Source organism: Ranitomeya imitator, chromosome 3, assembly GCF_032444005.1.
Source record: "Ranitomeya imitator isolate aRanImi1 chromosome 3, aRanImi1.pri, whole genome shotgun sequence".
NCBI classification, from domain to species: domain Eukaryota; kingdom Metazoa; phylum Chordata; class Amphibia; order Anura; family Dendrobatidae; genus Ranitomeya; species Ranitomeya imitator.
Genome location: NC_091284.1, coordinates 11,116,130 through 11,140,643, shown reverse-complemented (window position 1 = coordinate 11,140,643; position 24,514 = coordinate 11,116,130). Strand labels below are relative to the sequence as shown.

General features: G+C 47.1%; 1 protein-coding gene across 2 annotated transcripts in view; it reads left to right on the top strand.

Annotated features, from left to right (window-relative positions):
* The window catches only part of HGD (homogentisate 1,2-dioxygenase), a 78,424-nt gene that overhangs the window by 3,974 nt on the left and 49,936 nt on the right, over window positions 1-24,514 (top strand). The window contains exon 1 of one of the 2 annotated variants that reach the window (XM_069760473.1): window positions 7,300-7,454. The exons of the other annotated variant lie outside the window; for it this stretch is intronic. Coding sequence (XP_069616574.1) covers window positions 7,440-7,454 — 15 coding nt within the window. The 5' untranslated portion in view covers window positions 7,300-7,439. Of the gene's footprint in view, window positions 1-7,299; window positions 7,455-24,514 lie in introns of those variants that run through there. 2 annotated transcript variants of the gene reach the window in all.

The window sequence follows — 24,514 nt, the reverse complement described above, 5'->3', positions numbered from 1 at the left end:
TCCGCATCCATGGGAAGATGGATAGCACGGCCTACCTGGAGATTTTGGCCAAGAACCTCCGCTCCTCCATCAAGGATCTTAAGATGGGTCGTCATTTCATCTTCCAACAAGACAACAACCCAAAGCACACAGCCAAGAAAACCAAGGCCTGGTTCAAGAGGCAAAAAATCAAGGTGTTGCAGTGGCCTAGTCAGTCTCCTGACCTTAACCCAATTGAAAACTTGTGGAAGGAGCTCAAGATTAAAGTCCACATGAGACACCCAAAGAACCTAGATAACTTGGAGAAGATCTGCATGGGGGAGTGGGCCAAGATAACTCCATAGACCTGTGCCGGCCTGATCAGGTCTTATAAAAGACGATTATTAGCTGTAATTGCAAGCAAAGGTTATTCCACAAAATATTAAACCTAGGGGTTGAATAATAATTGACCCACACTTTTATGTTTAAAATTTATAAAAATGTAACTGAGCAATAAAACTTTTTGGTTTGTAAGATTTATGCATCTGTTAATAAATCCTGCTCTTGTTTGAAGTTTGAAGGCTCTAACTTATTTGCATCTTATTAAACCTGCTAAATCTGCAGGAGGTTGAATACTACTTGTAGTGTTATGACCTGGTGGTAAGGACAATAATGGACCTGGTGGTTAAGAGCACACGGAATGACCTGATAGTTACTAATAATATAGGACGAGCTCTGAGACTTGGGAACTCTGCTGACCGCAATCCCTAATCCTATCACACACAATAGCCGTGGATTGCTCCTAACGCTCCCTATGCAACTCGACACAGCCTAAGAAACTAGCTAGCCCTAGAGATAGAAAAGTAAAGCCTACCTTGCCTCAGAGAAATTCCCCAAAGGAAAAGGCAGCCCCCCACATATGACTGTGAGTAAAGATGAAAATACAAACACAGAGATGAAATAGATTTAGCAAAGTGAGGCCCGACTTACTGAACAGACTGAGGATGGGAAAGGTAACTTTGCGGTCAGCACAAAAAACTACAAAAAGACCACGCAGAGGGCGCAAAAAGACCCTCCGCACCGACTCACGGTGCGGAGGCGCTCCCTCTGCGTCCCAGAGCTTCCAGCAAGCAAGACAAAAATCAAAATAGCAAGCTGGACAGAAAAATAGCAAACCAGAGAAAAACAAGCAGGAACTTAGCTTCTGCTGGGAAGACAGGTCACAAAAACGATCCAGGAGAGAACTAGACCAATACTGGAACATTGACAGGTGGCATGGAGCAATGATCTAAGTGGAGTTAAATAGAGCAGCCAGCTAACGAATTAACCTCGTCACCTGTGGAAGGAAACTCAGAAGCCGCAGCTCCACTCACAACCACCAGAGGAAGCCCATGGACAGAACCAACCGAAGTACCATTCACGACCACAGGAGGGAGCCCGACAACAGAATTCACAACAGTACCCCCCCCCCCTTGAGGAGGGGTCACCGAACCCTCACCAGAGCCCCCAGGCCGACCAGGACAAGCCAAATGAAAGGCACAAACCAGATCGGCAGCATGAACATCGGAGGCAAAGACCCAGGAATTATCTTCCTGACCATAACCCTTCCACTTGACCAGGTACTGGAGTTTCCGTCTCAAAATACGAGAATCCAAAATCTTCTCCACCACATACTCCAACTCCCCCTCAACCAACACCGAGGCAGGAGGATCAACGGATGGAACCACAGGCGCCACGTATCTCCGCAACAATGACCTATGGAATACATTATGGATGGCAAAAGAAGCTGGAAGGGTCAAACAAAATGACACAAGATTGAGAACCTCAGAGATCTTATACGGACCAATGAAACGAGGCTTAAACTTAGGAGAGGAAACCTTCATAGGAACATAACGAGATGACAACCAAACCAAATCCCCAACACGAAGTCGGGGACCCACACAGCGCCGGCGGTTAGCGAAACGTTGAGCCTTCTCCTGGGACAATGTCAAATTGTCCACCACATGAGTCCAAATCTGCTGCAACCTATCCACCACAGTATCTACACCAGGACAGTCCGAAGACTCAACCTGCCCTGAAGAGAAACGAGGATGGAAACCAGAATTGCAGAAAAACGGCGAAACCAAAGTAGCCGAGCTGGCCCGATTATTAAGGGCGAACTCAGCCAAAGGCAAAAAGGACACCCAATCATCCTTATCAGCAGAAACAAAGCATATCAGATATGTTTCCAAAGTCTGATTAGTTCGTTCGGTTTGGCCATTTGTCTGAGGATGGAAAGCCGAGGAAAAAGACAAATCAATGCCCATCCTAGCACAAAAGGCTCGCCAAAACCTCGAAACAAACTGGGAACCTCTGTCCGAAACGATGTTCTCCGGAATGCCATGTAAACGAACCACATGCTGGAAAAACAATGGCACCAACTCAGAGGAGGAAGGCAATTTAGACAAGGGTACCAAATGGACCATCTTAGAGAAGCGATCACAAACCACCCAAATGACTGACATCTTTTGAGAGACAGGGAGATCCGAAATAAAATCCATAGAGATATGCGTCCAGGGCCTCTTCGGAACCGGCAAGGGCAAAAGCAACCCACTGGTACGAGAACAGCAGGGCTTAGCCCGAGCACAAGTCCCACAGGACTGCACAAAAGAATGCACATCCCGCGACAAAGACGGCCACCAAAAGGATCTAGCCACCAAATCTCTGGTACCAAAGATTCCAGGATGACCAGCCAACACCGAACAATGAACCTCAGAGATAACTCTACTAGTCCATTTATCAGGGACAAACAGTTTCTCCGCTGGGCAACGGTCAGGTCTATCAGCCTGAAATTTTTGCAGCACCTGCCGCAAATCAGGGGAGATGGCAGACAAAATTACCCCCTCTTTGAGAATACCCGCCGACTCAGGAACACCCGGAGAGTCGGGCACAAAACTCCTTTACAGGGCATCAACCTTCACATTCTTAGAGCCTGGAAGGTACGAAACCACAAAATCAAGACGGGAGAAAAATAGCGACCAACGAGCCTTTCTAGGATTCAACCGTTTGGCAGACTCGAGATAAGTCAAATTCTTGTGATCCGTCAAGACCACCACGCGATGCTTGGCTCCTTCAAGCCAATGACGCCACTCCTCGAATGCCCACTTCATGGCCAACAACTCTCGATTGCCAACATCATAATTGCGCTCAGCAGGCGAAAACTTTCTAGAAAAGAAGGCACATGGTTTCATCACCGAGCCATCAGAACTTCTTTGCGACAAAACAGCCCCTGCTCCAATCTCAGAAGCATCAACCTCGACCTGAAACGGAAGCGAAACATCTGGCTGGCACAACACAGGGGCAGAAGAAAAACGACGCTTCAACTCCTGAAAAGCTTCCACAGCCGCAGAAGACCAATTGACCACATCAGCACCCTTCTTGGTCAAATCAGTCAATGGTTTAGCAACACTAGAAAAATTAATGATGAAGCGACGATAAAAATTAGCAATGCCCAGGAACTTTTGCAGACTCTTCACAGATGTCGGCTGAGTCCAATCATAAATGGCCTGAACTTTAACAGGGTCCATCTCGATAGTAGAAGGGGAAAAAATGAAACCCAAAAATGAAACCTTCTGAACTCCAAAGAGACACTTTGACCCCTTCACAAACAAACAATTCGCACGAAGGACCTGGAACACCATTCTGACCTGCTTCACGTGAGACTCCCAATCATCCGAAAAGACCAAAGTATCATCCAAATACACAATCAGGAATTTATCCAGGTACTCTCGGAAGATGTCATGCATAAAGGACTGAAATACTGATGGAGCATTGGAAAGCCCGAATGGCATAACCAGGTACTCAAAATGGCCCTCGGGCGTATTAAATGCTGTTTTCCATTCATCGCCCTGTTTAATACGCACAAGATTATACGCACCACGAAGATCTATCTTGGTGAACCAACTAGCCCCCTTAATCCGAGCAAATAAATCCGACAGCAGCGGCAAAGGGTACTGAAATTTGACTGTGATCTTATTAAGAAGGCGGTAATCAATACAAGGTCTCAAAGAACCATCCTTCTTGGCCACAAAAAAGAACCCTGCTCCCAATGGTGACGACGACGGGCGAATATGACCCTTCTCCAAGGATTCCTTTACATAACTCCGCATAGCGGCGTGTTCTGGCACAGATAAATTGAACAGTCGGCCCTTAGGAAACTTAGTACCAGGAATCAAATTGATAGCACAATCGCAATCCCTATGAGGAGGTAGGGCACTGGATTTGGGCTCATCAAATACATCTCGGTAATCCGACAAAAACTCCGGGACTTCAGAAGGGGTGGATGACGAAATAGACAAAAATGGAACATCACCATGTACCCCCTGACAACCCCAGCTGGATACAGACATAGATTTCCAATCCAATACTGGATTATGGACCTGTAGCCATGGCAACCCCAAAACGACCACATCATGCAGATTATGCAACACCAAAAAGCGAATATCCTCCTGATGTGCAGGAGCCATGCACATGGTCAATTGGGTCCAATACTGAGGCTTATTCTTGGCCAAAGGCGTAGCATCAATTCCTCTCAATGGAATAGGATACTGCAAGGGCTCCAAGAAAAAACCACAGCGCCTAGCAAACTCCAAGTCCATCAAATTCAGGGCAGCGCCTGAATCCACAAATGCCATAACAGAATAGGATGACAAAGAGCAAATCAGAGTAACGGGCAAAAGAAATTTCGACTGTACCGTACCAATGGTAGCAGACCTAGCGAAACGCTTAGTGCGCTTAGGACAATCGGAGATAGCATGAGTGGAATCACCACAGTAAAAACATAGCCCATTCCGACGTCTGTGTTCTTGCCGTTCAGCTCTGGTCAAAGTCCTATCACATTGCATAGGCTCAGGTCTATGCTCAGATAATACCGCCAAATGGTGCACAGCTTTACGCTCACGCAAGCGTCTATCGATCTGAATGGCCAAAGACATAGACTCATTCAGACCAGCAAGTATCAAATATAAATAGTAAAGCCGCACCCTATAATGGCAATGTCTCTATGGACAGCAGAGTGCACGTCCTCACCAGGGGATCCATCCCAGTAGGTAAATCCAGAAGCACATGAAGAAAAGGACAGCACCACAGCAATTGTGAAAAGACAGCTCCAAAGTTTATTCTGCCATCTGCAACGTTTCGGTCCGTGGACCTTTTTCAAGCTCTGGTCAAAGTCCTATCGCACTGCATAGGCTCAGGTTTATGCTCAGATAATACCGCCAAATGGTGCACAGATTTACGTTCACGCAAGCGCCGATCGTTCTGAATGGCCAAGGACATAGACTCATTCAGACCAGCAGGCATGGAAAATCCCACCATGACATCCTTAAGGGCTTCAGAGAGACCCTTTCTGAAAATTGCTGCCAGGGCACATTCATTCCACTGAGTGAGTACAGACCACTTCCTAAACTTCTGACAATATATCTCTACCTCATCCTGACCCTGACACAGAGCCAGCAAGATTTTCTCTGCCTGATCCACTGAATTTGGTTCATCATAAAGCAATCCAAGCGCCAGAAAAAACGCATCAACATCACGCAATGCCGGATCTCCTGGCGCAAGGGAAAATGCCCAATCTTGAGGGTCGCCACGTAAAAAAGAAATAATGATTTTCACTTGTTGAACAGGGTCACCTGAGGAGCGAGGTTTCAAAGCAAGAAACAATTTACAATTATTTTTGAAATTCAGAAACTTAGATTTATCCCCAAAAAACAAATCAGGAATTGGAATCCTAGGCTCTAACATCGGATTCTGAACCACAAAATCTTGAATGTTTTGTACCTTTGCAGTGAGATTATCCATACAAGAGGACAGACCTTGAATGTCCATATCTACACCTGTATCCTGAACCACCCAGAGGTAAAGGGGAAAAGAGAGACAAAACACACTGCAAAGAAAAAAAATGGTCTCAGAACTTCTCTTATCCCTCTATTGAGATGAATTAATACTTTGGGCCACCTGTACTGTTATGACCTGGTGGTAAGGACAATAATGGACCTGGTGGTTAAGAGCACACGGAATGACCTGATAGTTACTAATAATATAGGACGAGCTCTGAGACGTGGGAACTCTGCTGACCGCAATCCCTAATCCTATCACACACAATAGCCGTGGATTGCTCCTAACGCTCCCCATGCAACTCGACACAGCCTAAGAAACTAGCTAGCCCTAGAGATAGAAAAGTAAAGCCTACCTTGCCTCAGAGAAATTCCCCAAAGGAAAAGGCAGCCCCCCACATATAATGACTGTGAGTAAAGATGAAAATACAAACACAGAGATGAAATAGATTTAGCAAAGTGAGGCCCGACTTACTGAACAGACTGAGGATAGGAAAGGTAACTTTGCGGTCAGGACAAAAAACTATAAAAAGACCACGCAGAGGGCGCAAAAAGACCCTCCGCACCGACTCACGGTGTGGAGGCGCTCCCTCTGCGTCCCAGAGCTTCCAGCAAGCAAGACAAAAATCAAAATGGCAAGCTGGACAGAAAAATAGTAAACCAGAGAAAAACAAGCAGGAACTTAGCTTCTGCTGGGAAAACAGGTCACAAGAACGATCCAGGAGAGAACTAGACCAATACTGGAACATTGACAGGTGGCATGGAGCAATGATCTAAGTGGAGTTAAATAGAGCAGCCAGCTAACGAATTAACCTCGTCACCTGTGGAAGGAAACTCAGAAGCCGCAGCTCCACTCACAACCACCAGAGGAAGCCCATGGACAGAACCAGCCGAAGTACCATTCACGACCACAGGAGGGAGCCCGACAACAGAATTCACAACATTGTAGGCATTGTATGTAGTGAGCTCCCTCTAGTGGTGGCTGTATAAATCTGAATATAGTGAGCTCCTCCTAGTGGTGGCTGTATAAGTCTGTATGTAGTGGGCTCCCCCTAGTGGTGACTGCATAAATCTGTATGTAGTGAGCTCCCCCTAGTGGTGACTGTATAAATCTGTATGTAGTAAGCTCCCCCTAGTGGTGATGGTATAAATCTGTAGTGAGCTCCCCCTAGTGGTGGTTGTATAAATCTGTATGTAGTGAGCTCCCTCTAGTGGTAGCTGTAGAAATCTTTATGTAGTGAGCTCCCTCTAGTGGTGGCTAGTGCGGATCTGCAGCGTTTCTGCGCGGCAAAAATTGCTACGGATCCACAGGAAATCCGCAACGTGTGCACATAGCCTAAAGCTTCTCAGTGTGATGTGGCCTGTGGAACTGGTGCTCAGCGGTGGACGGATGGGGAGGTCGGAGTCCTTGTTAGAGAAGACACCTGTAATGTTCTGTTGTCAGTGACCCGAGCGGTCATTCCCCTCCCCCTCCACCAGTCACACTGTAGAATTGTGCAACCGGCCTGTGTTTAATCAAATCCACATTGAGCTGCGGGTTACATCTCGGCAGAGCAGAAATCTGCAGCACAGAGCGGAGCGCAGCGGAGGAGCAGCAGTGACCTGGACATGGCCGAGCTCAAGGTAAGTCCGGAGCTGGTGGAAAAGTGGAACCTGGGGCTGGGAAGGAAAGGAAATGTATCCTAACAATAACGAGCCGCCATTCTTATGTGGTGCCAGCGTGAAACGCAGCGACAGGTTTGTTATATTTGAGGTCGAGTTCAAATTGACACAAACTCCTGATATATTTGATGATACGTGTGTGATACGGACTGATACACGGCGGATACATCAGTGATATGTGTGATATGGACTGATACACGGTGGAAACATCACTGATACGTGTGTGATACGGACTGATAAATGGCGGATACATCAGTGATATGTGTGTGATACGGACTGTTAAATGGCGGATACATCAGTGATATGTGTGTGATACGGACTGATACACGGAGGATACATCAGTGATACGTGTGTGATACGGACTGATACACGGTGGATACATCAGTGATAGGTGTGTGATACGGACTGATACACGGATACATCAGTGATAGGTGTGTGATACGGACTGATACACGGAGGATACATCAGTGATACGTGTGTGATACGGACTGATACACGGTGGATACATCAGTGATACGTGTGTGATACGGACTGATACACGGATACATCAGTGATAGGTGTGTGATACGGATTGATACACGGAGGATACATCAGTGATACGTGTGTGATACGGACTGATACATGGCGGATACATCAGTGATACATGTGTGATACGGACTGATACACGGCGGATACATCAGTGATAGGTGTGTGATATGGACTGATACACGTCGGATACATCAGTGATACGTGTGTGATACGGACTGATACACGGAGGATACATCAGTGATACGTGTGTGATACGGACTGATACACGGCGGATACATCAATGATACGTGTGTGATACGGACTGATACACGGCGGATACATCAGTGATACATGTGTGATACGGACTGATACACGGAGGATACATCAGTGATACGTGTGTGATACGGACTGATACACTGTGGATACATCAGTGATACGTAACATAGTAACATAGTTAGTAAGGCCGAAAAAAGACATTTGTCCATCCAGTTCAGCCCATATTCCATCATAACAAATACCCAGATCTACGTCCTTCTACAGAACCTAATAATTGTATGATACAATATTGTTCTGCTCCAGGAAGACATCCAGGCCTCTCTTGAACCCCTCGACTGAGTTCGCCATCACCACCTCCTCAGGCAAGCAATTCCAGATTCTCACTGCCCAAACAGTAAAGAATCCTCTTCTATGTTGGTGGAAAAACCTTCTCTCCTCCAGACGCAAAGAATGCCCCCTTGTGCCCGTCACCTTCCTTGGTATAAACAGATCCTCAGCGAGATATTTGTATTGTCCCCTTATATACTTATACATGGTTATTAGATCGCCCCTCAGTCGTCTTTTTTCTAGACTAAATAATCCTAATTTCGCTAATCTATCTGGGTATTGTAGTTCTCCCATCCCCTTTATTAATTTTGTTGCCCTCCTTTGTACTCTCTCTAGTTCCATTATATCCTTCCTGAGCACCGGTGCCCAAAACTGGACACAGTACTCCATGTGCGGTCTAACTAGGGATTTGTACAGAGGCAGTATAATGCTCTCATCATGTGTATCCAGACCTCTTTTAATGCACCCCATGATCCTGTTTGCCTTGGCAGCTGCTGCCTGGCACTGGCTGCTCCAGGTTAGTTTATTATTAACTAGGATCCCCAAGTCCTTCTCCCTGTCAGATTTACCCAGTGGTTTCCCGTTCAGTGTGTAATGGTGATATTGATTCCCTCTTCCCATGTGTATAACCTTACATTTATCATTGTTAAACCTCATCTGCCACCTTTCAGCCCAAGTTTCCAACTTATCCAGATCCATCTGTAGCAGAATACTATCTTCTCTTGTATTAACTGCTTTACATAGTTTTGTATCATCTGCAAATATCGATATTTTACTGTGTAAACCTTCTACCAGATCATTAATGAATATGTTGAAGAGAACAGGTCCCAATACTGACCCCTGCGGTACCCCACTGGTCACAGCGACCCAGTTAGAGACTATACCATTTATAACCACCCTCTGCTTTCTATCACTAAGCCAGTTACTAACCCATTTACACACATTTTCCCCCAGACCAAGCATTCTCATTTTGTGTACCAACCTCTGTGTATACGTGTGTGATACGGACTGATACACGGCGGATACATCAGTGATACGTGTGTGATACGGACTGATACACGGAGGATACATCAGTGATAGGTGTGTGATACGGACTGATACACTGTGGATACATCAGTGATATGTGTGTGATACGGACTGATACACGGCGGATACATCAGTGATACGTGTGTGATACGGACTGATACACTGTGGATACATCAGTGATACGTGTGTGATACGGACTGATACACGGCGGATACATCAGTGATACGTGTGTGATACGGACTGATACACTGTGGATACATCAGTGATAGGTGTGTGATACGGACTGATACACGGAGGATACATCAGTGATACGGACTGATACACGGCGGATACATCAGTGATATGTGTGATATGGACTGATACACGGCGGATACATCAGTGATAGGTGTGTGATACGGACTGATACACGGCGGATACATCAGTGATAGGTGTGTGATACGGACTGATACACGGCGGATACATCAGTGATATGTGTGATACGGACTGATACACGGCGGATACATCAGTGATAGGTGTGTGATACGGACTGATACACGGCGGATACATCAGTGATATGTGTGATACGGACTGATACACGGCGGATATGTCAGTGATACGTGTGTGATACGGACTGAGACACGGCGGATACATCAGTGATATGTGTGATACTGACTGATACACGGCGGATACATCAGTGATATGTGTGATACGGACTGATACACGACAGATACATCAGTGATATGTGTGATATGGACTGATATACGGCGGATATATCAGTGATATGTGTGATACGGACTGATACACGGCGGATACATCAGTGATATGTGTGTGATACGGACTGATACACGGCGGATACATCAGTGATAAGTGTGATACGGACTGATACACGGTGGATATATCAGTGATATGTGTGATACGGACTGAGACACGGCGGATACATCAGTGATATGTGTGATACTGACTGATACACGGCGGATACATCAGTGATATGTGTGATACGGACTGATACACGACGGATACATCAGTGATATGTGTGATACGGACTGATATACGGCGGATACATCAGTGATATGTGTGATACGGACTGATACACGGCGGATATATCAGTGATAGGTGTGTGATACGGACTGAGACACGGCGGATACATCAGTGATAAGTGTGTGATACGGACTGATACACGGCGGATACATCAGTGATAGGTGTGTGATACGGACTGATACACGGTGGATACATCAGTGATATGTCTGTGATACGGACTGATACACGGCGGATACATCAGTGATAAGTGTGTGATACGGACTGATACACGGCGGATACATCAGTGATATGTGTGTGATACGGACTGATACACGGCGGATACATCAGTGATAAGTGTGTGATACGGACTGATACACGGCGGATACATCAGTGATATGTGTGATATGGACTGATACACGGCGGATACATCAGTGATATGTGTGTGATACGGACTGATACACGGCGGATACATCAGTGATACGGACTGATACACGGCGGATACATCAGTGATATGTGTGTGATACGGACTGATACACGGCGGATACATCAGTGATATGTGTGTGATACGGACTGATACACGGAGGATACATCAGTGATATGTGTGATATGGACTGATACACGGCGGATACATCAGTGATATGTGTGTGATACGGACTGATACATGGCGGATACATCAGTGATATGTGTGTGATACGGACTGATACACGGCGGATACATCAGTGATAAGTGTGATACGGACTGATACACGGCGGACACATCAGTGATATGTGTGATACGGACTGATACACGGCGGATACATCAGTGATATGTGTGTGATACGGACTGATACACGGCGGATACATCAGTGATATGTGTGTGATACGGACTGATACACGGCGGATACATCAGTGATATGTGTGTGATACGGACTGATACACGGCGGATACATCAGTGATATGTGTGTGATACGGACTGATACACGGCGGATACATCAGTGATACGTGTGTGATACGGACTGATACACGGCGGATACATCAGTGATAGGTGTGTGATACGGACTGATACACGGCGGATACGTCAGTGATATGTGTGTGATACGGACTGATACACGGCGGATATGTCAGTGATATGTATGTGATACTGACTGATACACGGCGGATACATCAGTGATATGTGTGATACTGACTGATACACGGCGGATACATCAGTGATATGTGTGTGATACGGACTGATATACGGCGGATACATCAGTGATATGTGTGATACGGACTGATACACGGCGGATACATCAGTGATATGTGTGTGATACGGACTGATACACGGCGGATACATCAGTGATATGTGTGATACGGACTGATACACGGCGGATACATCAGTGATGTGTGTGTGATACGGACTGATACACGGCGGATACATCAGTGATAGGTGTGATACGGACTGATACACGGCGGATACATCAGTGATATGTGTGTGATACGGACTGATACACGGAGGATACATCAGTGATATGTGTGTGATACGGACTGATACACGGAGGATACATCAGTGATATGTGTGTGATACGGACTGATACACGGCGGATACATCAGTGATAGGTGTGTGATACGGACTGATACACGGCGGATACATCAGTGATATGTGTGTGATACGGACTGATACACGGCGGATACATCAGTGATAAGTGTGATACGGACTGATACACGGAGGATACATCAGTGATATGTGTGATATGGACTGATACACGGCGGATACATCAGTGATATGTGTGTGATACGGACTGATACACGGCGGATACATCAGTGATACGGACTGATACACGGCGGATACATCAGTGATAGGTGTGTGATACGGACTGATACACGGCGGATACATCAGTGATAGGTGTGTGATACGGACTGATACACGGCGGATACATCAGTGATATGTGTGTGATACGGACTGATACACGGCGGATACATCAGTGATATGTGTGATACGGACTGATACACGGCGGATACATCAGTGATAGGTGTGTGATACGGACTGATACACGGCGGATACATCAGTGATATGTGTGATACGGACTGATACACGGCGGATACATCAGTGATATGTGTGTGATACGGACTGATACACGGCGGATACATCAGTGATATGTGTGATACGGACTGATACACGGCGGATACATCAGTGATAGGTGTGTGATACGGACTGATACACGGCGGATACATCAGTGATATGTGTGATACGGACTGATACACGGCGGATACATCAGTGATAGGTGTGTGATACGGACTGATACACGGCGGATACATCAGTGATATGTGTGTGATACGGACTGATACACGGAGGATACATCAGTGATATGTGTGATACGGACTGATACACGGCGGATACATCAGTGATAAGTGTGTGATACGGACTGATACACGGAGGATACATCAGTGATATGTGTGATATGGACTGATACACGGCGGATACATCAGTGATATGTGTGTGATACGGACTGATACACGGCGGATACATCAGTGATATGTGTGTGATACGGACTGATACACGGCGGATACATCAGTGATATGTGTGTGATACGGACTGATACACGGCGGATACATCAGTGATAAGTGTGATACGGACTGATACACGGCGGACACATCAGTGATACGTGTGTGATACGGACTGATACACGGCGGATACATCAGTGATATGTGTGTGATACGGACTGATACATGGCGGATACATCAGTGATATGTGTGTGATACGGACTGATACACGGCGGATACATCAGTGATATGTGTGTGATACGGACTGATACACGGCGGATACATCAGTGATAAGTGTGTGATACGGACTGATACACGGAGGATACATCAGTGATATGTGTGTGATACGGACTGATACACGGCGGATACATCAGTGATACGTGTGTGATACGGACTGATACACGGAGGATACATCAGTGATATGTGTGTGATACGGACTGATACATGGCGGATACATCAGTGATATGTGTGTGATACGGACTGATACACGGCGGATACATCAGTGATATGTGTGTGATACGGACTGATACACGGCGGATACATCAGTGATATGTGTGTGATACGGACTGATACACGGCGGACACATCAGTGATACGTGTTTGATACGGACTGATACACGGAGGATACATCAGTGATATGTGTGTGATACGGACTGATACACGGAGGATACATCAGTGATATGTGTGTGATACGGACTGATACACGGAGGATACATCAGTGATATGTGTGTGATACGGACTGATACACGGAGGATACATCAGTGATATGTGTGTGATACGGACTGATACACGGCGGATACATCAGTGATATGTGTGTGATACGGACTGATACACGGCGGATACATCAGTGATAGGTGTGTGATACGGACTGATACACGGCGGATACATCAGTGATATGTGTGTGATACGGACTGATACACGGCGGATACATCAGTGATAAGTGTGTGATACGGACTGATACACGGCGGATACATCAGTGATAAGTGTGTGATACGGACTGATACACGGAGGATACATCAGTGATATGTGTGTGATATGGACTGATACACGGCGGATACATCAGTGATATGTGTGTGATACGGACTGATACACGGCGGATACATCAGTGATAGGTGTGTGATACGGACTGATACACGGCGGATACATCAGTGATATGTGTGTGATACGGACTGATACACGGCGGATACATCAGTGATAAGTGTGATACGGACTGATACACGGCGGATACATCAGTGATATGTGTGATATGGACTGATACACGGCGGATACATCAGTGATATGTGTGTGATACGGACTGATACACGGAGGATACATCAGTGATAGGTGTGTGATACGGACTGATACACGGCGGATACATCAGTGATATGTGTGTGATACGGACTGATACACGGCGGATACATCAGTGATAAGTGTGATACGGACTGATACACGGCGGACACATCAGTGATACGTGTTTGATACGGACTGATACACGGAGGATACATCAGTGATACATGTGTGATACGGACTGATACACGGAGGATACATCAGTGATAAGTGTGATACGGACTGATACACGGCGGACACATCAGTGATACGTGTTTGATACGGACTGATACACGGAGGATACATCAGTGATACGTGTGTGATACGGACTGATACACGGAGGATACATCAGTGATATGTGTGTGATACGGACTGATACACGGAGGATACATCAGTGATATGTGTGTGATACGGACTGATACACGGAGGATACATCAGTGATATGTGTGTGATACGGACTGATACACGGCGGATACATCAGTGATATGTGTGTGATACGGACTGATACACGGTGGATACATCAGTGATATGTGTGTGATACGGACTGATACACGGCGGATACATCAGTGATATGTGTGATATGGACTGATACACGGCGGATACATCAGTGATATGTGTGTGATACGGACTGATACACGGCGGATACATCAGTGATATGTGTGTGATACGGACTGATACACGGCGGATACATCAGTGATAAGTGTGATACGGACTGATACACGGCGGACACATCAGTGATATGTGTGATACGGACTGATACACGGCGGATACATCAGTGATATGTGTGTGATACGGACTGATACACGGCGGATACATCAGTGATATGTGTGTGATACGGACTGATACACGGCGGATACATCAGTGATATGTGTGTGATACGGACTGATACACGGCGGATACATCAGTGATATGTGTGTGATACGGACTGATACACGGAGGATACATCAGTGATATGTGTGTGATACGGACTGATACACGGCGGATACATTAGTGATAGGTGTGTGATACGGACTGATACACGGCGGATACATCAGTGATATGTGTGTGATACGGACTGATACACGGCGGATACATCAGTGATAGGTGTGATACGGACTGATACACGGCGGATACATCAGTGATACGTGTGTGATACGGACTGATACACGGCGGATACATCAGTGATATGTGTGATACGGACTGATACACGGCGGATACATCAGTGATACGTGTGTGATACGGACTGATACACGGCGGATACATCAGTGATAGGTGTGATACGGACTGATACACGGCGGATACATCAGTGATAGGTGTGATACGGACTGATACACGGCGGATACATCAGTGATACATCAGTGATACGGACTGATACACGGCGGATACATCAGTGATATTTGTGTGATACGGACTGATACACGGCGGATACATCAGTGATACGTGTGTGATACGGACTGATACACGGCGGATACATCAGTGATATTTGTGTGATACGGACTGATACACGGCGGATACATCAATGATACGTGTGTGATACGGACTGATACACGGCGGATACATCAGTGATATGTGTGATACGGACTGATACACGGAGGATACATCAGTGATAGGTGTGTGATACGGACTGATACACGGCGGATACATCAGTGATACGTGTGTGATACGGACTGATACACGGCGGATACATCAGTGATAGGTGTGTGATACGGACTGATACACGGCGGATACATCAGTGATACGTGTGTGATACGGACTGATACACGGCGGATACATCAGTGATATTTGTGTGATACGGACTGATACACGGCGGATACATCAATGATACGTGTGTGATACGGACTGATACACGGCGGATACATCAGTGATATGTGTGATACGGACTGATACACGGCGGATACATCAGTGATAGGTGTGTGATACGGACTGATACACGGCAGATACATCAGTGATAGGTGTGTGATACGGACTGATACACGGCGGATACATCAGTGATAGGTGTGTGATACGGACTGATACACGGCGGATACATCAATGATACGTGTGTGATACGGACTGATACACGGCGGATACATCAGTGATAGGTGTGTGATACGGACTGATACACGGCGGATACATCAGTGATAGGTGTGTGATACGGACTGATACACGGCGGATACATCAATGATACGTGTGTGATACGGACTGATACACGGCGGATACATCAGTGATAGGTGTGTGATACGGACTGATACACGGCGGATACATCAGTGATAGGTGTGTGATACGGACTGATACACGGCGGATACATCAGTGATATGTGTGTGATACGGACTGATACACGGAGGATACATCAGTGATAGGTGTGTGATACGGACTGATACACGGCGGATACATCAGTGATAGGTGTGTGATACGGACTGATACACGGCGGATACATCAATGATACGTGTGTGATACGGACTGATACACGGCGGATACATCAGTGATACGTGTGTGATACGGACTGATACACGGCAGATACATCAGTGATAGGTGTGTGATACGGACTGATACACGGCGGATACATCAGTGATATGTGTGTGATACGGACTGATACACGGCGGATACATCAATGATACGTGTGTGATACGGACTGATACACGGCGGATACATCAGTGATAGGTGTGTGATACGGACTGATACACGGCGGATACATCAGTGATAGGTGTGTGATACGGACTGATACACGGCGGATACATCAGTGATAGGTGTGTGATACGGACTGATACACGGCGGATACATCAATGATACGTGTGTGATACGGACTGATACACGGCGGATACATCAGTGATAGGTGTGTGATACGGACTGATACACGGCGGATACATCAGTGATATGTGTGTGATACGGACTGATACACGGCGGATACATCAGTGATACGTGTGTGATACGGACTGATACACTGTGGATACATCAGTGATAGGTGTGTGATACGGACTGATACACGGCGGATACATCAATGATACGTGTGTGATACGGACTGATACACGGCGGATACATCAATGATACGTGTGTGATACGGACTGATACACGGCGGATACATCAGTGATAGGTGTGTGATACGGACTGATACACGGCGGATACATCAGTGATAGGTGTGTGATACGGACTGATACACGGCGGATACATCAGTGATACGTGTGTGATACGGACTGATACACGGCGGATACATCAGTGATATGTGTGTGATACGGACTGATACACGGCGGATACATCAGTGATAGGTGTGATACGGACTGATACACGGCGGATACATCAGTGATATGTGTGATACGGACTGATACACGGAGGATACATCAGTGATATTTGTGTGATACGGACTGATACACGGCGGATACATCAGTGATATGTGTGATACGGACTGATACACGGCGGATACATCAGTGATATGTGTGATACGGACTGATACACGGCGGATACATCAGTGATATGTGTGATACGGACTGATACACGGAGGATACATCAGTGATATTTGTGTGATACGGACTGATACACGGCGGATACATTTGATACATGGGATCTGCTGCTGATACTCGTTTGCTTCGTCTCGTGCGATATTCTGCGTGTGATCGTCGCCCGGTTACGGCTTCGTCTTATGTACGTGACGCTTCATCGTTAGTGGCAGTAGCGCTGCAGTTTTGCCGTTTTCAGTGACCGGGGACATTGTTATTTATATCTGTGCATAGGTGACACTCCTCGCAGGTCAGGGTTTGTTGCAATGTGCAGGTGGTTCTTTACTCCGACCAATCACAGGTTTGCTAAGTGCCGCCTGTTTCCAGGAGCCTGGTGGTGGCGGCAGTGTTATATGTGCACTATGGATGTTATACGGGGACGTCAGGACTGTGGGGGGCGATATTTACAGGCGGGAGGATTGTGCACCTCTAGTATCAGGACTGACGACAAAAGCGATACGTACAGATACCTGCAGTCCCATGTAACACCACAGATAATGTAGTAGATGTCACTTGCAGTCCTATGTAACAACACAGATAATGTAGTAGATGTCACTTGCAGTCCTTTGTAACACCACAGATAATGTAGTAGCCGTCACATGCAGTCCTATGTAACACCACAGATAATGTAGTAGCCGTCACCTGCAGTCCTATGTAACACCACAGATAATGTATATGTCACCAGCAGTCAGTCCCATGTAACACCACAGATAATGTAGATGTCACCTGCAGTCCCATGTAACACCACAGATAATGTAGATGTAACCTGCAGTCCCATGTAACACCACAGATAATGTAGTAGTCGTCACCTGCAGTCCCATGTAACACCACAGATAATGTAGTAGATGTCACCTGCAGTCCCATGTAACACCAGTGACAACACCGGGTTTCTTTATACCCATTGGTCAGACACATCTTTGGGGGGCGCTTTATCCTCACAGACAGGAATTATAAATACACTTCTGTACAAATGCTGGGAGTTGTAGTTTCACAATAGCTGAACACCTTTAGGCTCTGTGCACACACTGCGGATTCGCAGCTGTTTTCCATGAGTTTACAGTACAATGTAACCTATGGAAACAAGTGCACATGCTGCGGAATATACCACGCGGAAACGTAGCGTTTTTTTATTCGGCAGCGTGTCACTTCTTTGTGCGGATTCCGCGGCGGTTTACACCTGCTCCAAAGTAGGAATCCGCACAAAAACCGCTGTAAATCCACCGTGCAGTTTACCTGCGGAGTTACCAAAATCAGTGCTGAAAAATCCGCGCACCATTCCGCAGCGTGTACACATACCCTTAGAACTCGCTGCTGCTGTTGGAGATGCTGGGAGTTGTAGTTCCCCAGCAGTCCTCTGTGCAGCCTCTCCTGTGACCTTTGCTGCCTCCTGATGTGGGGCGTCTGTGGGTGGGGCAGGGGTGTTTCCGGCTCAGCCAATCAGAGCCGGCGCTGGGACATCTGCCCAGATGTTCCACCACATGGAAGCATTCACACTGCAGGCAGGTCCTGTCACCATTAACCCCCTCACCGCTGGCAGTGGCGGCATTACAAGGAGGCGCAGCCGATCCCAGAGCCAGGGGGACGCTGATGTATTAATACAAGGGTGCGATACAGTGCTCACCCCGATATAGTGCTCTCCCCGATATAGTGCTCTCCCCGATATAGTGCTCTCCTTGATATAGTGCTCACCCCGATATAGTGCTCTCCCCGATATAGTGCTCACCCCGATATAGTGCTCTCCCCGATATAGTGCTCTCCCCGATATAGTGCTCACCCCGATATAGTGCTCTCCCCGATATAGTGCTCTCCCCGATATAGTGCTCACCCCGATATAGTGCTCTCCCCGATATAGTGCTCACCCCGATATAGTGCTCTCCCCGATATAGTGCTCTCCCCGATATAGTGCTCACCCCGATATAGTGCTCTCCCCGATATAGTGCTCACCCCGATATAGTGCTCTCCCCGATATAGTGCTCTCCCCGATATAGTGCTCACCCCGATATAGTGCTCTCCCCGATATAGTGCTCTCCCCGATATAGTGCTCTCCTTGATATAGTGCTCACCCCGATATAGTGCTCTCCCCGATATAGTGCTCACCCCGATATAGTGCTCACCCCGATATAGTGCTCTCCCCGATATAGTGCTCACCCCGATATAGTGCTCTCCCCGATATAGTGCTCACCCCGATATAGTGCTCTCCCCGATATAGTGCTCTGCCCGATATAGTACTCTCCCCGATATAGTGCTCTCCCCGATATAGTACTCACCCCGATATAGTGCTCTCCCCGATATAGTGCTCACCCCGATATAGTGCTCTCCCCGATATAGTGCTCACCCCGATATAGTACTCACCCCGATATAGTGCTCTCCCCGATATAGTGCTCTGCCCGATATAGTACTCTCCCCGATATAGTGCTCTCCCCGATATAGTACTCACCCCGATATAGTGCTCACCCCGATATAGTACTCTCCCCGATATAGTGTCTCCCCTATATAGTGCTCTCCCCGGTATAGTGCTCACCCCGATATAGTGCTCTCCCCGATATAGTGCTCACCCCGATATAGTGCTCACCCCGATATAGTGCTCTCCCCGATATAGTGCTCACCCCGATATAGTGCTCACCCCGATATAGTGCTCTCCCCTATATAGTGCTCTCCCCGATATAGTGCTCTCCCCGATATAGTGCTCACCCCGATATAGTGATCACCCCGATATAGTACTCACCCCGATATAGTGCTCTCCCTGATATAGTGCTCACCCCGATATAATGCTCTCCCCGATATAGTGCTCACCCCGATATAGTGCTCACCCCGATATAGTCCTCTCCCCGATATAGTGCTCTCCCCGATATAGTGCTCTCCCCGATATAGTGCTCTCCCCGATATAGTGCTCACCCCGATATAGTGATCACCCCGATATAGTACTCACCCCGATATAGTGATCACCCCGATATAGTGCTCTCTCCGATATAGTGCTCACCCCGATATAATGATCACCCTGATATAGTGCTCTCCCCGATATAGTGCTCACCCCGATATAGTGCTCACCCCGATATAGTGCTCTCCCCGATATTGTGCTCACCCCGATATAGTGCTCACCCCGATATAGTGCTCTCCCCGATATTGTGCTCACCCCGATATAGTGCTCTCCCCGATATAGTGCTCTCCCCGATATAGTGCTCACCCCGATATAGTGCTTATCCCGATATAGTGCTCTCCCCGATATAGTGCTCACCCCGATATAGTGCTCTCCCCGATATAGTGCTCACCCCGATATAGTGCTCACCCCGATATAGTGCTCTCTCCGATATAGTGCTCTCCCCGATATAATGCTCACCCCGATATAGTGCTCTCCCCGATATAGTGCTCACCCCGATATAGTGCTCTCCCCGATATAGTGCTCACTCCGATATAGTGCTCTCCCCGATATAGTGCTCACCCCGATATAGTGCTCTCCCCGATATAGTGCTCACTCCGATATAGTGCTCACCCCGATATAGTGCTCTCCCCGATATAGTGCTCTCCCCGATATAATGCTCACCCCGATATAGTGCTCTCCCCGATAGTGTTCACTTCGATATAATGTTCACCCCGATATAATGCTCACCCCGATATAGTACTCTCCCCGATATAGTGCTCACCCCGATATAGTGCTCTCCCCGATATAGTGCTCTCCCCGATATAGTGCTCACCCCGATATAGTGCTCTCCCAGATATAGTGCTCTCCCAGATATAGTGCTCACCCCGATATAGTGCTCTCCCCGATATAGTGCTCACCCCGATATAATGCTTATCCCAATGCAGTACTCACCCTGATAGTAGACCCCAACATAATGCTCACCCTGATATAGTACTCACCCGATATAGTGCTCTCCCCGATATAGTGCTCTCCCCGATATAGTGCTCACCCCGATATAGTGCTCTCCCCGATATAGTGCTCACCCCGATATTGTGCTCACCCCGATATAGTGCTCTCCCCGATATAGTGCTCACCCCGATATAGTGCTCACCCCGATATAGTGCTCACCCCGATATAGTGCTCACCCCGATATAGTGCTCACCTCGATATAGTGCTCACCCCGATATAGTACTCACCCCGATATAGTGCTCTCCCCGATATTGTGCTCACCCCGATATAGTGCTCACCCCGATATAGTGCTCTCCCCGATATTGTGCTCACCCCGATATAGTGCTCTCCCCGATATAGTGCTCTTCCCGATATAGTGCTCACCTTGATATAATGCTTATCCCGATATAGTGCTCTCCCCGATATAGTGCTCACCCCGATATAGTGCTCACCCTGATATAGTGCTCTCCCCGATATAGTGCTCACCCCGATATAGTGCTCTCCCCGATATAGTGCTCACCCCGATATAGTGCTCACCCCGATATAGTGCTCTCCCCGATATAATGCTCACCCCGATATAGTGCTCTCCCCGATATAGTGCTCACCCCGATATAGTGCTCTCCCCGATATAATGCTCACCCCGATATAGTGCTCTCCCCGATAGTGCTCACTTCGATATAATGTTCACCCCGATATAATGCTCACCCCGATATAATGCTCACCCCGATATAGTACTCTCCCCGATAAAGTGCTCACCCCGATATAGTGCTCACCCCGATATAGTGCTCACCCTGATATAGTGCTCTCCCAGATATAGTGCTCTCCCAGATATAGTGCTCACCCCGATATAGTGCTCTCCCCGATATAGTGCTCACCCCGATATAATGCTTATCCCAATGCAGTACTCACCCTGATAGTATACCCCAACATAATGCTCACCCTGATATAGTACTCACCCCGATATAACTGTGCTGGATGTAGTAACACCTCAATATAACACTGCCGGAAGTGTAATACTCACCCCGATATAATGCTTACCTCAATGTAGTACTCACCCCGATACAGTACTTACCCCGATATAGTATCTTGATATACACTGTGTGCAGAATTATTCGGAAAGTTGTATTTTGATCACATGATACTTTTTATACATGTTTTCCTACTCCAAGCTGTTCAGGCTGAGAGCCAACTAACAATGCAGTAAATCAGGTGATTGCATCTCTGTGATGAGGAGGGGTGTTGTCTAATGACATCAGAACCCTATATAAGGTGTGCTTAATTATTAGGCAACTTCCTTTCCTTTTGCAAATTGGGTCAGAAGAGAGATTTGACGGCTCTGAAAAGTCCAGAATTGTGAGATGTCTTGCAGAGGGAAGCAGCAGTCTGGAAATTGCCAAACTTTTGAAGCGTGATCCCCGAACAATCAAGTGTTTCATGGCAAATAGCCAACAGGGTGGCAAGAAGCGTGTTGGGCAAAAAAGGCGCAAAATAACTGCCCATGAATTGAGGAAAATCAAGCGTGAAGCTGCCAAGAAGCCATTTGCCCCCAGTTTTGCCGTATTTCAGAGCTGCAACGTAAGGCGAGGTTCACACTTGCGTTGTGCAGTCCGTTCAACATCTGCTAGCTCCATCTGCGCTACTAGTGACGGACCCGCAAACGCTTCAGCCCGCGTCTCGGGTCCGTCACTAAATGACGGCACATCGCTACCGCACACCCATTGTGGGCGTGCGCTAGCGATGCGTTCGCCATTGACAGTAATGGAGGCGTTAACGGACTACGTTACATCGCGTTATGCCGCGGTGTAACGTAGTCCGTTAAACGGGTTCACACAACGCAGTGTGAACCCCGCCTTACTGGAGTAACAAAAAGCACAAGGTGTGCGATACTCAGGGACATGGCCAAGGTAAGGAAGGTTGAAAAATGACCACCTCTGAACAAGAAACATAAGATAAAACGTCCAGACTGGGCCAAGAAATATCTTCAGACTGACTCTTCAAAGGTTTTATGGACTGATTAAATGAGAGTGACTCTTGATGGGCCGGATGGACGGGCCAGAGGCCGGATCAGTAAAGGGCAGAGAGCTCCACTCCGACTCAGACCCAGCAAGGTGGAGGTGGGGGACTGGTCTGGGCTGGGATCATCAAAGATGGACTTGTGGGACCTTCTCGGGTTGAGGATGGAGTGAAGCTCAACTCCCGGACCTACTGCCAGTTTCTGGAAGACTTTTTCAAGCAGTGGTGCAGGAAGAAGTCGGTATCGTTCAAGAAAAACTTGATTTTCATGCAGGACAATGCTCCATCACATGCCTCCACCTTCTCCACAGCGTGGCTGGCCAGTAAAGGTCTCAAAGAAGAAAAAATAATGACATGGCCCCTTGTTCACCCGATCTGGACCCCATAGAGATCCTGTGAGATCTACAGGGAGGGAGAACAGTCCACCTCTCGGAGCAGTGTCCGGAGGCTGTGGTGGCCGCTGCACCAATGTTGGCCGTAAATAGATCAAGCAACTGACAGAATCTATGGATGGAGGCTGCCGAGCGTCATCAAAAAGAAAGGGGCTATATTGGGCACTCATTTTTGGGGGTTTTGTTTTTGCATGTCAGACATGTTTATTTCTAAATTTTGTGCAGTTATATTGGTTTACCTGGTGAAAATAAACACGTGAGATGGGAATATATTTGGTTTTTATTAAGTTGCCTAATAATTCTGCACAGTAATAGTTACCTGCACAGACAGATATCCTCCTAAGATAGCGAAATCTAAAAACCCCACTCCAACTTCCAAAAATATT